The following is a 16531-nucleotide window of genomic DNA, read 5'->3' as shown; positions in this document are numbered from 1 at the left end:
ACATGGCAATGAAAAGGAAAGTTTTAAGCATTGAAGAGAAAGTTAAAGTGATTCGTGAAATATTGTGTGTATTGTCAGTGAAAAGCGCTGTAATATGTCTTTGATATTACACATTTGGGCAATTCCACGTTAATGTTACGTTAGTCTGTACTTAACTACGTATTTCACTAAAAAATGCAACATTTTAACTCGGTTTTTGGTAGATTTTTACGTGACTAACATAAGGCTACTGTGGAAGTGCCCATTTCAGTTACAACGACATTCGTTTATAACGACACTATTTTTAGGTCCCTTTGATGACGTTATAACCAAGTTCTACTGTATAATATTAACATACAATGGGTCAGGTTTGCCAACAAAGATGTGTACCGCACAAGGGTCGTGTACAGCTGAAACATGTAGTGATAGAGAAGTAGAACAAGAAAATAAGCTGCATTTGAGATGGAAATATACGTATACAAACAAAGGCACAATTAGGCTGCGCCATAGCTCAAGCGGTTAGTCGCTGGCTTCCCACCACGGTGGCCTTATTTCAATCCCGGGTCTGGTCAAGTGGGATATGTGGTGGACAAAGTGGTGCTGGGGCAGGTATTCTCCGAGTACTTCGGTTTCCCCTGCCAATCTTCATTCCACCAATTGCTCCAAAATCAGCCTCACCTATCATCTGGGGCTGGTACAATAGGCCAGAAGTGGCCGCAGTACAAGGGACTTAGTCCCACCCCACTAGCAATAAAAAGAAAAGGCACAATTAGTCAGTCTCCTGTTGCACAGCCTTGTTACTTGAACTACAGTGCAGTTTAATGTAAACTCTGATTCTATTGCTTCCAACAGGACTTTTACTCTCTCTCACATTACTTGTGGTCAAGATTTTACTACTCTTCTTCCCACCAGATATGTTTAGGAACCGGACTGCTCCTGGTCTGCAAACTGCTTTAAATACTTATTTTAAAAATGTATCACTGTCATTTTGTTTTCTCTGATAGCCAGTCTCTGGACCAACATTTGAACTAGGGAATTCTCAAATACCAAGCAGAAAAACTACCCATCTGCTTCGCTATGTTCGGTATCTGACACTGAAATGCCATATATACCCCCGGATAAAAGGGTAATAACTTACATGTCAGGGCTTCAGCAGTGCTAACATCAATTTTCTTGGTGGCTTCTTTTTCAAGGGATTTCAGTAACAGCATTGCTTCTTCAATGCTCAAGGAACTGTCTGTTGAGTGTTTCCGTAATTCTGCTGCAGCATCCTTAAAATACTGAGCTGGGGGACACACAACAGTCTCTAAGTCCATATGCAATAATACGTTGAGCCTTGCTCCAATATCAGCCATAATGGCGAGTGTTTCATTTCGCTGCAGTTGTGCAAAAGCATTCTGGAGAACAAAAGATGTGTGAATTATCCAGTATACCTTAGATGAAATGGTTACTATTCATTCCTTGAGACGGGCACAAAATAAAAATGGATACAAGGAGTGGAGGTGAATCTCCAATCATTCTTAAACTTAGGGCAGGATGCAAGAGAATGGCCAGTCAAAATGACTTCATATAGACTTATGTGTCAGTTATTATTACTAAGAATGGTCAGTCAAAATGACTTCATATAGACTTATATGTCAGTTATTATTACTAACAAACACAAATGACACAGCAATAACTAGGTTACTTTTTGAAATCCAAAAAGAAGCCACTGGGAACTGTCTAAAGACCAGGAGGTAAATCTTGGAGACTATACCATGAAACATTCACCATCTGCAAGCCATAAATGTGGCTAACCAGTTGCAACAAGCAGATCTGTTCATTCAGGACCATTTCCTCAAGATTTAATATCATCTGCAGTTTATGTGCTTTATGTCAATTTTATTTGTTGGCATTTTCTTTTTTGGAATATGTGAATAATAATTTGCAAGGAGTGTACCTTTAGGAAATAAAAAATTGAGTGGGCTGAGGGAGACAACAAGAAGGCTGCATAATATACTCACAAGGACAGAACACTGGGACACCTAGGAGAATGAAAGCTAAGAGGGTCCTCATGGAGGAGGTACTTCTAGATGTGCTGTGTACCAGGCAGTGTCAGATTCATGAAGGTCATGGCAAAAACAGATGACTAACAAGGTTAGCACTGTTACACTGCCTGACAATCAATAACTCTTACCTCCGGCACATGGTTTCTCAGCTGCGCTACATATTTAGAAACTGTCTGACATATGGATGTATTCCTAAAGCCTCTACAGGGGCAAAAGCAACATCTATACTGAAGCCAAGGATACCTATTATACTGATGCCAGGGCATACTGTATCAGCCTTTCATCACTCCTTACAGAAGTTGATAGAAAAGTTTGTGGATAGGCACATCAGGGTTGGAGTATTAAAAAGAAACATCCTCTACACTGAAACCAATTTGCCTGCCAAACTAGAAAATCCACTGAAACTGCGCTTCATAATGTGGACCTTTCACTGAATGGACATCTGAGCACAAGGAAATAGCCTTAGGGCCTTCTGACAGGACCACTTTTGAAGCAAGAATACAGCCTGCTACCATTTGTAGGTGGATCTATTCTAGGCTAGAAGGCAAGAACAGTATGACACTATCAGGAGAAATCCCAAGAGAGTCCATGGGTGGGGACTGCCCCCAGGGATGTGTGATATCACACCTGCTCTGGAGCCTGACTGTGGACAAACTTCTATGGGGACTCAACAGGGGTAATTATTATACAGTCAGATATGCAGATATACTGAAATCCAATTTATTGAAAAGTCCCTCAAAAATGTATCAGAAGTGTTACAATCAATTCTAGGCATCATCCAGCACTGCTGTCATTAAAATGGGCATTTAAGGAACCAACTTTCTTCAGCAGAACAATTTAGTTGCATAATGAAGTACCTTCACTGGAGCTGGCATAGCTCTCATTCAACTGAAACAGTGACACTCCCCATCTTCTTGATTGTTCCAGTGACTGCTCAGGACATGGAAGGCTGTCGTCACTCGAGCAGACACGAGAAATTTCCCAAGGATGACATACCTATACAGCTCCTGAGCCAGCTGACCTCAGTCAAGTTCAGTGGCAGTGTAATGCAAATGTGCAAATCAGTCAAGTTCAGTGGCAGGTAGTGAGGACAGACAAGTGAATCATGAGCCAGTCACTCACTTTTCACTTTAACTCAGAGAAGAAAGAGAACAGGAAACCTAAAGTGAGTGTAGTGGGAGAAGAGTGATATGACGTAACAAATGGACAAGATCTGACTTGAAGAGAACAAGTGGCTACAGATGGGGAGACAATAACTGTTCCAAATATTGATAAATGTTCTATCACATGAAGGGGTGTGACTATAGATGGGGTCTGGAATGGTAAATAGATTTACTGGCTACTTATACACACAACTCATAACTACAAGTAATCATAATTTTATCACTAATCCACATATTCTACAATCACAAGAGCACATGATAAGTCTTCTCAGTTTGCTTTCACTAGTTGTTTCCTGGTAATGAATCTTAACAGAGAAGATTCTTCAGCTTCTGTGCTCACATTGTTGCTGTCCAGCAGATATCCTGCAACTGAATTAACTCTCTGACTTTGTCCCTTGCTTATAACATCTCAGCATGGAAGATGCAGACACACCATTTCCACTGTTACAGTCCAACTGTTGCATTATTAAGAATCTGTTTCCTAGCAATGGGAACGTGTTTACTGAGCTGTTGCCCAGCAACAGCTCTTATATATCTACCCATCTAGCGATCATTGTATAGCAGCGGCCTTACACACCACAGTACTTCTAACTTTAGAAAAAAGCTGACTTCGAAGAAGCACATGAATAAGGTAACAAACAAGGCTTTACAGACCTTTTCAGACCTGCACAAGCACATTTGGGAAAACTTGGGACTTGAACTATGGATAGATCACTGTGGTAAGACATGTCATCACCTAAGTTGTCACTGTTGTGGCCAAAGCATAAAAGCAGAGCTGCGAAGACTAGGCTGCTTGGGCATTCCTGGAGCCATGAGGATAACTCCAATAGCTGCTAATGAGGTCCTTCTCAGACTCTCTCCACTACACATGAAGCTGCAGGCTAAAGTTCAAGCAGGAATATACATACTCTTGTAGTGCACAATGGAACCTCATTTCAAGAAAAATACAAGCACGCTTACATGTCTCCTCATCCAGTAGATGGGGACTGATAAAATGACAATGAGACATATGCATACAATAAGGCATCCACCATCAGATTTCCTGACAGAATTGAAGGGACGCAGGTTTCTACCTGACAGAATGGGGACCAAGTCATCCCACTTGCCTCTCTGTGGCAGTCCCCAGAAGCTGCAGGCTGGACTGCCTGGGTGCAGAAAGGAAGGACTGACTGTTAAGAGGGGTGGTGCCCTAAGGTAAGGTTGCACAGCAGTAAGGGAGCAGTGTGGTGAACAGTGCCCTTGGGATACAGAGTAACACAACTATAAGACAGCCATTCCAGCTTATGTGGGGATCTGTGAGGGGTGAGAGAATTTCCCTACACCAGCAAAAATCTCTCAGGGGCTCTAATGGTACTAGTGCCTGATAACACTGGATAGATTTTCTTAATCTGACATGGGATACCTTGACTGTCAGTCAATTCCATTTTTCAGCCATAATGATCCATAATAAATTGAGTCTGCATAAGGCAATAAAGGACATTTTCTTGTATCAGATAAACCTTTCCAGAGATTTTGCTTAATTCAGTGTGAAAGACCACCACCTGAATCTGCTGGGCAATTCCAATTTTCAGCCATAACTGATCATAACAAAGCCTGGATTGCATGAAGATGTTATATCATTATTAGATGTAACTGTTATGACTTAGGCCATGCCATAGCTCAAACGGTTAGTTCCTGGCTTCCCACCGCGGCAGCCCAGGTTTGATCACGGGTCTGGTCAAGTGGGATTTGTGGTGGACAAAGTGGCGCTGGGGCAGGTTTTCTCCAAGTACTTTGGTTTCCCCTGCCAATTGTTCCACAATCACCCTCACCTATCATCTGGGGCTGGTACAATAGGCCAGAAGTGGCTGCAGTACAAGGGACTTAGTCCCACCCTACTACCTATAAAAAACTGTTGACTTAAAATGAAGTATTCTGAACATGCACTTTGTATATGGTTCCTGCAATGGCAACACGAATGCTACAGTTGAATACTGACAATGATTTCAACAGTGATGAATGCAAGATCACCATTTATGTGAAAATGGCTCATTTCTGAGCATGTCTGTTGAATGTGTAGTACAGCAAAATGTGGAGGGTGAAGAAAAGAGTCAAAAGGTACAGCTCAGCACATATGTTAGTATTCAAAGTAGTTCTGTTCATCTGTATGTCCCACCTATGATATCTGGCAAATATTATACAAAGATGGACTGAGTGAATACCACAATCCAGGATATTCAAAATCTTGAACCTGGGAACATGGATGAAAATTCTGTTGTTAATCTGATGTATACTTCCACTTGCAACCCTTCATTTTATTCACTGAGAGACAGTTTTACATGCTCTGGAGTCAATAATACCAGAAACGTCAATTTGTGGGCTCAAGCAAATACATGACAAACAGTAGCAAGTAATGTGTAACAACAATTTTCAGTAAATACATGTATTATCACTGGCGAACATCTCACTGAACAATACATCTTACCAGGAAAGTCAAATCAGTGATAATTATGCTGATATTTTGTAAAATGAACTGCCTGACTTCAAAGAGGGTATTCCTCTGGAAATACCATTACACATACAGCTCCAGCATGAAAGAGTTCCCTGTACTGCAGAAGACACAAGGCAGTACCTTACTGACAATTCCCCTGACTGACTGACTGACTGACTGACCACAGTTCACAAAAATGGCCATTAGTCACTGAATCCCACTCTCTTAGATTTCCATGTGTGGGGTAACATGAAAAGCATGGTGTATGAAGGCAAAGTGAAGAGATGACAGGATATACTTAATTTAATTTTCAGTGCACAACTGACCCTGATGCTCTTTTTAGGTTAAACATTCCATGATCAAATAGGCCAAAACGTGCATCCCAACTGAAGGCGGCCATTTTTAACATTTACTAATTAAACTGTACATTAATCTTTTTAATGAAGCTGTCTGTTCAAATCATCTCTGATTTTATATATCCACAGTTTCATAACAAATGGAAATCAGACCAGTGTTCACACATTTCTGACTGAAACTGTCCCAAAGAATGAGACCCAGAATTTCTGATATAGAGTCGCCCATCATCCTAGATATGGGTATAAGCTAAAAATAAACAGACCCCTAAACTATTATAAGAAAATTTGAAATTAACATTGTACCTATATACTGAGGTCCAACGCCTGGCCGGAGCAGAGATGTCTCCCTTTGTCACCAAGTCCAGCAAGGCTCTGGAGCTCTCAGAGCCTCCTAACCAATAGACACCAGGGGCTCTGTCCCAAGGAGTAAAGCGAATGGAGCATGAGACTGGCCACTAATCTTCATCTAGTGCCAATATTATGAATGTGTGAGGCTATATATCATTCCCACATGTCTTCATGATGAGGTGCTGAACTAAGCACAGAAGCCACATCACTTTTAACTTACCTGTCCAGCTATCTCGCAACGCCAAGTGTCCCCAATAAGACATGATGCTACATAATATACTGCAGTAAGTTTTAGCATCTGTTCAAAAATTTTCTGTCCATTGGCTGTGAAATAAGAGGTTCATATTACAGAAATATATAATATTTATAAAACAAAATCAATGTAAAAAGTACCTACAAAGGTAATTCAGTAAGCAACGACATAAATGTTGTTGCCTAAAAAATGGTTCAATGAAAAATCACGAAACTTTCATTATTTTTGAAAACACGCTCCATCAACAGTTATGCACTTGTCTCATCTTTTTACTACATTCTGTATTCTAGCAGTAAAGACTTCACTGTCTTCATGTCAGAGCCAGTCTTGCAATTATTTTTTTGGCCACATCATTATCTGTGAAATGCCTCTCATACATGACCTCTATCATGGGTCAAAACAAACGAAATGTAACATCCCAGATCTAACATCCAAACTTCTTCTGTACAGCTTTCTTAAAGAATGTGTGTATCAGTACAATTAAAGTGACATATAAAAACTGAAAATGCCATCAGCTGCAACAGAGTAAAACTCTTCATTTGTCTCTCAGAACATGGTCAACGGGACTGAAGCATGTAATGAGAACAGCAAAGTGTTAAGTGAATGCTCGTCTGCATTTTATGTTCAGTGAGGTATAATATACAATGTTTTCTATTTTGGTACAGTTTCGAATTCATCACAGCATTTCTATTTGAGTCTTCCAACAACTCTAAGAGAGATGAACAGACTCATACTTACAAAGTACATATCACGAACAAAGTATAAGACTTGTGCATGTGCATACCATTGGGTCTGCTATTCGGCATCTCCATATGACCCAGGTCAAAATGCAAACCAAAAAGTACAAAAAATCCCTTCTGGGCCATTGGAGAAAGACAGCCATCTTCCTGTAGCAGTTTCAACACTGAAGTAACAAAGAAAAAAATTTCTTGTGCCCGATCAAGGCGTTCCCTGTAAAAGTTCAGATGCCTTGCTGAAAAGAAAATACATATATCAAATTCAATATACAGAAAATTTTGAGCATTTTAAATTTCTAAACTTTTGGAGAGAGGGAGGGAAAGAAAGAAATAAACACCAATACTGTCAAAGTAGAGAAAGGTAAATTTGTCCTTGTCCTTGTGGAGTGGATGCAGAGATCCTTATTTTCTAGACCCTAGCAGTAGTTGGAGGTGAGTGGTGAGCTTCATGTCCCAGCCACTTTACCCTCGGGAAAGAACCCACGGTATCCATTATATAGGAGGCTGGGTGGGCACCAGAACTGGTCTGCAAGATGTTGATAGGACAAAATTGTTGACCCTATTGGGACTCAAACTCTGACCCCCTTGGCCATCCAGCCTGTAGCCAGTCACTATATCCACTGTGCTATCCTGGCTATCAAAGTAGAGTATACTCCCAATTACTGACACTAATGCATGGTGAAAGGAAATGAATAATTGAAGAAATATGGATAATCCAATGACCACCTCTGGGGCAAAATGGGACACCATGGTGTTACTCAATACAGAAACTTGGAAGCATATGATTTAATTATATCAGAAAACTGTAAGACTCATGGAAAATGTATTGAACATATAGCAGCTGCTCCCACTCCTGTATCGGCTTCTTCATTTTACTCTGTAACTTCCGTTCAAAATGTTTTTCACTCAATACGTACTTAGCACAGTGAGCTCTTGACATGGATATGCATGTAGATCTTCATATACCAGTAAAGTGGTCATTGAAATCGTCCAACTTAAATGAAAACTCAAATGACATAAGAACTTTTCATAAAATCACATATCAAATTTCATGAAAATCTATCCAGTAGTTCTTTAGTTGTTTCCTGTGTACAAACACAGATGGCAGAGTGATCAAACTTAACAGGCACTTTACACATTGCAAATGTACCTAAAAAGATGCATGGATAAACCACAGACTAGACAATCCATGCACAGATAACTGGAAATATACAGTACTAGTTCACTATGATTATGATCTTCTGGGAGACAATGCTGCGTACTTTCTTAGATCCAAAGGTGCAAGAACCTAAGATCTCCCACAGTCAATAGGTACTATGCTACTTTAATAGAAACAAAAGTGTGTAAAAACTCTCCTTCTTGTGACAATGGAAACGAAGTAATCTTGCAGAATTAAAAATAGAGCTATGAAATGGCATGCCATAAACACAGAGGTATTCTACCAAGTCGTAAGTATGTGTGATATAAATGCAAGTATGGCACATGGCAAATGAAGTGGTTATTAATGCATGTAAAGCACAGAAATTACTTCGGGTGTATATGCATGTGTTCATCCAGTACATTCTGCATGAAAGATGGTTGTCTTCATTTGCACGCTTAAGGGACACAGTTACTCGAAGTGCCTGACAAAAGACCTTGAGGGATCATCCAATAACACAAGATCGTACTTTCATACCTTGATCATTGAAGAGAACCATGAAATGACATAGAACAAAGCATAAAGGTAAAGGAGAGGATGGATGGAAGGAAGAGGGAAAGGAATTGTGATGACAGCCAAATACAAGAGATGAGAAAGGAAGAAAGAAGAAGATGGTACAAAAAGGATAAGGAAAGGATGATAGGGCATCAGGAATGAAGATATGAAAGAAATAAGAAAGTTATTTGAAAGTAAAGATACAAAGACCAGAAAAGATTTGTAAAGCATTTTTTTTTTTTTGGATTCACTTGTAGCACTTTTACAACACACCTTTATTTACTTTCCAATATAGTCACCATGGATCACCATGCACTTGGTTGGCCTGGGGAACAATTTTTTGTATTACAGCATCATAGAAATCTCCCACCTGATCTGTTAGCCATGTCACCATCATGTCTTGAAGCTCATCATCATCATCCAAAAAAAAGTCTTTCCAGCCAAACTTTCCTTCAATTCACAAAACAACTAACAGTCACTTGGTGGCAGGTCTGAGCTGTGTGGTGGATCGGCCAATACTTCCCACCTGACAGACTGCAACAACTCCTGCATGGCATGAGCAGTGTGCGGACAGGTGTTACTGTGCAGTAAGCAGACTCCTCATGTCAGTATTCCTCTCTGCTTGTTTTGAATAGCCCAACACAGTGTTTTCAGCATCTGACAGAAGGCAGCATCACTGATGGTGTGGCCTCAAGGAAAGAAATTGACAAGAAGTGGCTCCTTCTTGTCCCAGAATATGGTTGCCATGACTTTTCGGTTTTATGGTGTTTTGAATTTTTTTGCTTTTGGTGAGTGTGTGGTGGTGCCATTGCATTGACTGTCACTTAATCTCAGGCATGTGATGGTTTACCCAAGTTTCATCATCCATCATAATACAGTCCAGAAAGTCATCACCTTGATTCTTGTAATGCGCAAGGAATGCCTGCACCTCAGCCGCTCAATTTTTCTTGTGATCGTCTGTCAACATTTTCGACACCCAACGCACACACAGTTTCCGACAGCCCAATTTTTTTGTAACAATTTCATGGAGAACAGTCCTTGACACTTTTAGACATAATTTATGAAGTTCTTCAATGGTTCAAAGTCTGTCAGCACAAATGTTTTCATTAATTTTTTGGATTTTATCAGTGACAATGGGTGGCTGTCCACTCCTTATTTCATCCTGAACATCACTTCTTCCCACTTCAAATTCATTATACAATTTTGCCACATTTTGCCTGTTCATAACATCTTCACCATAGATAGAAACAAGCTGGCAATGAATTTCAGCAGCAGTTTCTCCTTTCGGGTGAAGAAATTGAATTATTGCATGAACCTCACATTTGGAGGGATTCTGAATTGACAAGGCAATTTTAAACACATACTGCGAGTATGACATTGCCATGACCGTGGCCGGTGAACTCTTTACTTTACAGATATCCCTTGTAATTTTCCTTCAAGACTAAATGTGTGTATGCGATAAACAGTCAGATGATATCCTCAGATTCTTCCAGATAAAAAGTAAATATTATAATTAAAGTATGTTTAATGTGTAAACAATACCAACACAAGTTATATAAAAAAAGATTCTTTCTGTTAAATTGTCAACGAACATTACACAAGACAAAGCACTAGATATCACATCCTCAATATGGATCCAAAAAATTCTACTACAGATGGAAGAAATGTATATGTTCAAGCATTAGATTGTGTAACATTTATTTTCTTACTGTGAGTGATTTATATGTAATATGGTCCAATTCAGTGCAAATTAATCATGAACTCCAAATCAGGATACTGCTTTGAACACTTCAGATGCTGTCTTGTCATACGGCCTCTTTCTCTCAAAGGGCCAAATTGTCTGACTCTCTTACTGTCGGCATGTTAGCCAGAACTTTAGCTGTCACCTGCTGACTGAAAGGAGTCAAGAGTCATGGCTAATATGTTGTGNATACACGGTGCCAAATCCCAGAAGACTGCTTTCTTCATAGTCACCGCCGTGAAAGCCTCAAATCTTACATCTTATTTCTCTCCACCAACCTAGGTCTTGGTCTTCCTAGTGGTCTTTTTCCTTCTGTCTTTCCCACCCTATATGCATTCCCCTGCAAACCCCATTCGTGCGATATGCCCTACGCATCTCATCCCTTTTGGCTTGACCATTCTAATTATACTTGGAGAATACAGGTAAAGAAACCAACATGGCATATGGTCTGAATAAAGATCCCAGAAAGCAGATACCCCAGAGCACAATATCACCACCAGAGTGGAAGAACAAGCAACACACATATGATATGTAGCAGGCACAAGGCTTAAATGGAATTTGTAATATTGATTACAACTACCTTAATAACCATTTTAATTATAATCTGAATTGTAATTTTAATTCTATTCTTAACTTTTATCCAATTTAATATCAAATTCCATGTCTACTTTTACCTATATTTGGACCACATTTTAAAAATAAGATATAACTGTCAGTATAGAATAATCATACAGACACAGTATGAATTCATATTGATTAATGATGCAATTTAGAAGCTAAATAGTATTTGTGTACGCCTGAAGATGAACCAGGAAAGAGGTCAAAACATGCAGCCATACCACCAACAAATAAAAACAAATGTTGACACAACAGTGTCTATTTTGTTTCTTTCTGATGATTTGTTGTGCGAAATTATATCTTTTTGTAAATGACACAACAGGATGCATACCATAAAGGAAGTACAAATAACGTGCATATGAATGATACATACACTGACATATAAAAGGTAAAGTTGTCCTTTTGTTTACCAAATTAAGCACTATGCCATGAAGATGTATGTAGGAATGGATGTATAGATCCACATTTTTTTTTACCTCGGCACTAATTAGAGGTGAGTGGTCAGCTTCACGCCCTGGTTGCCTTATCCCCAGGAAAGAGCCCCCAGTACCCATTGTGTAAGAGGTTGGGTGGACCCCAGAGATGGTCTGGACGAATGGCGAAGTGAAAATTCTTGACCCTACAGGGACTTGAACTCCGACCCCCCGATCATCCAGCCCGTAGGCGGTCGTTATACCGACTACGCTATCCCAGCTACCCATACACTGATACATACATCCCAATATGTCAGGTATTACATGAACTTTATGACAGATAGCAGCACACACCCCCAGAAAAGATATAAAAGCAGGAACATTCACACTGAACGATCAATACAAGGGACACACACCCAACTAGTGAGAACAAACATATGAAGGGGGCAGTAAGTACATAAGAAAATAATATACTGGCATATAAAATAGCATTTCATAGAACAGTAATATGTTTTTACATTACCAATAAACATATATTATACATTACAGAAACATGGATGCCAGAAAAGGTAAAAAACACAGAACAAAGAGATTTATTCTCAAGCAAACACATTTTAGTGTGAATATGATATGCAATAGCAAGGAACACACTGACCTATGATCTAGTCCAGCACAACAATTCCAATAAGTGAACAACTGCCTCAAGATGGCCAAGTATGGCCAAAACATGTAGCAATTCATGTGATTTTAATGTCATTTTAAACAGAAGAGAGACTGTCAACAGTTTTAGGTTGCATTAGGATGCAAATGAATGCCTGAGTGACACTTTCATGCAACAGGAAGCTCAAATATAATTTTATGAATGGTCATAAGCTTGACCACTGCCAAGTTTAAGCCTCAGACACTTGACGTTGACGACTATGGCCTCTTTATAGTCAGGAGATTCTCTTTTCAACATGTGAGAGAAATCAAAATGACCATACTGAGATCCTGTTGAACACAGGACTCTTCCACAAGGTTACCCATCTACATATGACATACCCTTGTAGATATTACATTTAAGCATCCTGTTACACTCACACAATATATGAGACAAACTCTGTCTTAAGTGCAACAATTTAATTGTAGGAAAGAAGGAAAAACTACAATTAAATTGTTGCACTTAAGACGGAGTTTGTCTCATATACCCGTGTAGATGTTTCAGATATGCAATAATCTACATTAATGTCAACATCGTTATTGCAGTTTCCATAAGCTAAGTATAAAAAGCATTTATTAACCATGCATTACATTCATTGTGGCAATGTGTATGGACCAGCCTGCTTAATGTCACATTTTATCAACAAAAATACAATTGAAGAAAGCAGTCTTCTGGGATTTGGCACCGTGTGTATATGTGGTGTTAACCGACGTTTCGGAGGAACGTATCGCCTCCATCTTCAGGGTAGAAGAAAAAATATAAGAAATTTCTTATATACCCATCTTCAGGGTAGAAGAAAAAATATAAGAAATTTACACGGTGCCAAATCCCAGAAGACTGCTTTCTTCATAGTCACCGCCGTGAAAGCCTGAAATCTTACAAAAATACAATTATCTGCATGTTTAGTTCAGCCACCAAGCCTCATAGCAGTGAGGGATTTTAATCTCCTACTCCCAAAGTATACGCAAAGTAAAAGCAACAGATCTTTACTTACACTGTGCACATTTCACAAACAGACTGAACTTGTATGGCTCCTTCATCTCCACATGTGTCTTGTTTCCAGGTTTATATTTTCTGAGCATCTGAAACAGGTGAACCAGATCGGGGCATGATGTCTATATCAAGTATTCAAGTTTCTGTAGTCACTGTAAATATTATTACTGTTAACAATATAACTAGGAAATATACTTAGTGAAGTCCACATTTGAATCAGTGAAAGAATGAACACAGGTAGTGGGGGGTTCAACATGAAGTTAATGTAAAAGTAGCATAAAATATTTAATTCACCTCAAGAGCCTCTGTAAAATATTCTTCTCCTCCTTCAACCTCTGGCCATTCTGCACCGGTGATCCAGTAGTTTATGTGTCTGTAAGTATCCAGAACCCTTTTAAATTATCGGGAAGTGTCATATTTCACACAAAATTCAATATCTGAACAATTTACTAACTTGTCAAATGAACAAACTTCCACATTTACTTGCATATATCCTTCTTTGTTAGAACAAAATAAAGTAATTCTGTGCTCCATAATGCCTAAATGTGAGCCAGGACAGCTCAGCAAGTACATTAATTAGGCTACTGGCATAACAAATGGGGAATCGGGGTTTCATTCCCAGTAGAAGTGAAGACCGTTCTATCCTCCACAGCATTCAGATTGGTTCTAGGGCCCACCTAGACTCTTACACAATGGGAGAAAGTTCTTGCCCTGGTAAGTAGGTGACACTGACCATTCACTTCATCATCATGTCAAGAACTGAAAAAGCCAAACTATCACTCCCTTGTGTGTGTGTTTATGACACACAGCTTAATTAAGAGGAGGGATAATTTTATCTTTTACATTACATTTGAAAACCTGCAGTCAATGATTTGTCCATCCAAAGCTGTCAGATATATTTCTCAATTCACTATATACAAAGTCACACACTACTCGTACACCAAATAGCATGAAGAACATGCAGGGAAAGAGCTTTTTACTGCAGCTACCACACTTATAGTTACTGTATCTATCCAGATGGAAAATGAGGATTCTTTTTTTTTCCCATTTTCAAGCCAAGGATGAAGGGTCATACTGAATATTTGTTCATATGCATCAATGTCTTAAGCTGTGGGATTGTTGATACTCCAATAGACACACCACTTCGGAAAGTTTGTAGGCCCTGAAAAGGGCCATTCGGCTGGGATGTTTGGCCGGTGAAGTAGGGCTGCGTGTGCCGGTAGAAATAATGTCGGCTGTGGTGCGCTGACTAATGTTACGGCAGCTGAGTTAGTTGACTGGCCGCAGTGCGGCAGTTGTCGGAAGTTGCCTGATCACAGAGCGTGGTTGCTGGAAGAAGTCTGGTTGTGGAGCATGGTCGCTGGAGTGGCAGCAGCTGCGCCAGTTGCCCAGTGAGTCGGGCATGACCACCAGAAAGCCGAGGCAGCCGTCCCTGACGCAGCGAAGTGCCGATGACTCCGAAGACCGATTGCTTTGTATGAAGTGTGATAGCTGACTGGCTCATGTGGCCACTGACGATCGCGAGCAATGTGCTCCGGCTTTTATACCATGCGTGATGGAGGAGCGAAATTTGCAGTTGCAATTGTGAGCGCTGATTGGCTAGCACGTGTAATGATCTGAATGTGGACTAGACAGCAAGTGCTGTATATGTGAGCGTTGGAAGCGATGTGATTGGTGAAAAGTGAGCTGAATAGTGAGCGATGTAGAAATAGCGTGATAGTAGTGGGATGTTCCCACAAAGCTTTTATCGAGTTAATGCATTTGACATGTTGCACATGCTAAAATCCATTGCACTTCAAGATGTATAAAGAGAGAAATATATATTTAGGCTGTCTCTCCAAGTAAAATATCTGAAGATGAAAGGAGCAGAAACACTTATAACAAGTTATTCATGACCATAACCACAGTCACTTTCATGACCTTGAAGTTGACCTTATTCAGTTTAGGGGTATCCAAAGACAGATAAGAATGTAAGTTTCATGAGACACCACCGAACTCAAAGCATGAAAAATAGTCCAAGGCAAAAAATCTGACATGGGAGGAACTGAAGAACCACACAGTACTGCAGGATGGGTGCTGGAAGTGGCAATGGCAAACACAGTAAACATATGAAAGTTGTGAAAGAAGAAGGAATTGTGAAAATAGGGAAGCTGATTGGTGAAACTGCATAAAAGCTAGTGATTTCAAGATGACAACAACAGAACGTAGCTCACATGTAAGGTCGAAGATGTTTCAGATACTGTATTACTTAGAACGTAAGATGCAAATTCTTTCGTGTTGAAAAACTGAGGTGCATCTTAAATTTGAGGAATTATTCACCAGTTTGCAAACTGTCCATGGAGTTGCCTGGAAAGAACCTATGTACATTCAGAGTGAATCTTTAACTGTGAGTCAACCCTCAACTTTCAGTTCCGCCATTGCCTGTCATTTTTATTGTTCTGGTGTGTTCAGTTTTCTATCAGTTTTTACCGACAGAAAAGTTTTTATATATGATGATGCATTTAAAAGAAAGGTTATTCTGTGTGCTGAGGAAGCAAGTAATCATGCAGCTGGCAGAAAATATACTTAAGCACGACATGTGTACATAATTCGCAAAATATAAATGCAAAACTGCTTTCATGCCTGACAAATAAAAAGTCTTTTCCTGGACCAAGGAAAGGGAGAAATCCTAAGAATGATGCAGAACACTATCAACATTTTATAGGAAAAGCGCTCTCCATCTTCATAGTAGAAGAGTTACCCTTTATGGAGCTTCTTGTCCACTGTGCTGTTCAGGGACAGAAACAACTCTGCCTTTTGCTATACGATGGGGTACCCAAAAGAAACCGAACTAATTTTTTTGTGGGCAGAGCTTCTGTAGTCCCGCGTTTTGCCGCTATGAGCGCATAGAGCTAATATTCCTGATTCGAGCTGACTGCCGTTGCTTCAGAGGGTAAGGACTAGTTTCGGCAGAGTTTATAGTGACAACTGTTTTGTGTGATCGTCGTTTTTGCAATGGCTGATTTTCGTGAACAGCGAG

At 39.8% G+C, this 16531-nt stretch overlaps 1 protein-coding gene across 1 annotated transcript in view; it reads right to left on the bottom strand.

Annotated features, from left to right (window-relative positions):
- LOC111872155 overlaps positions 1-16531 on the bottom strand; it is an 80225-nt gene that overhangs the window by 28507 nt on the left and 35187 nt on the right. Inside the window, exons 14-18 of the mRNA XM_023865744.2 lie at positions 13807-13885; positions 13514-13601; positions 7402-7590; positions 6585-6688; positions 1118-1376 (exon numbers count right to left, since the gene is read on the bottom strand). Coding sequence (XP_023721512.1) covers positions 1118-1376; positions 6585-6688; positions 7402-7590; positions 13514-13601; positions 13807-13885 — 719 coding nt within the window. The remainder of the gene's footprint in view (positions 1-1117; positions 1377-6584; positions 6689-7401; positions 7591-13513; positions 13602-13806; positions 13886-16531) is intronic.

The sequence above is a fragment of the Cryptotermes secundus genome, unplaced genomic scaffold (genome assembly GCF_002891405.2).
Source record: "Cryptotermes secundus unplaced genomic scaffold, Csec_1.0 scaffold574, whole genome shotgun sequence".
In the NCBI taxonomy this organism is placed as follows: Eukaryota; Metazoa; Arthropoda; class Insecta; order Blattodea; family Kalotermitidae; genus Cryptotermes; species Cryptotermes secundus.
This window is presented reverse-complemented; position numbering and strand designations above follow the sequence as displayed.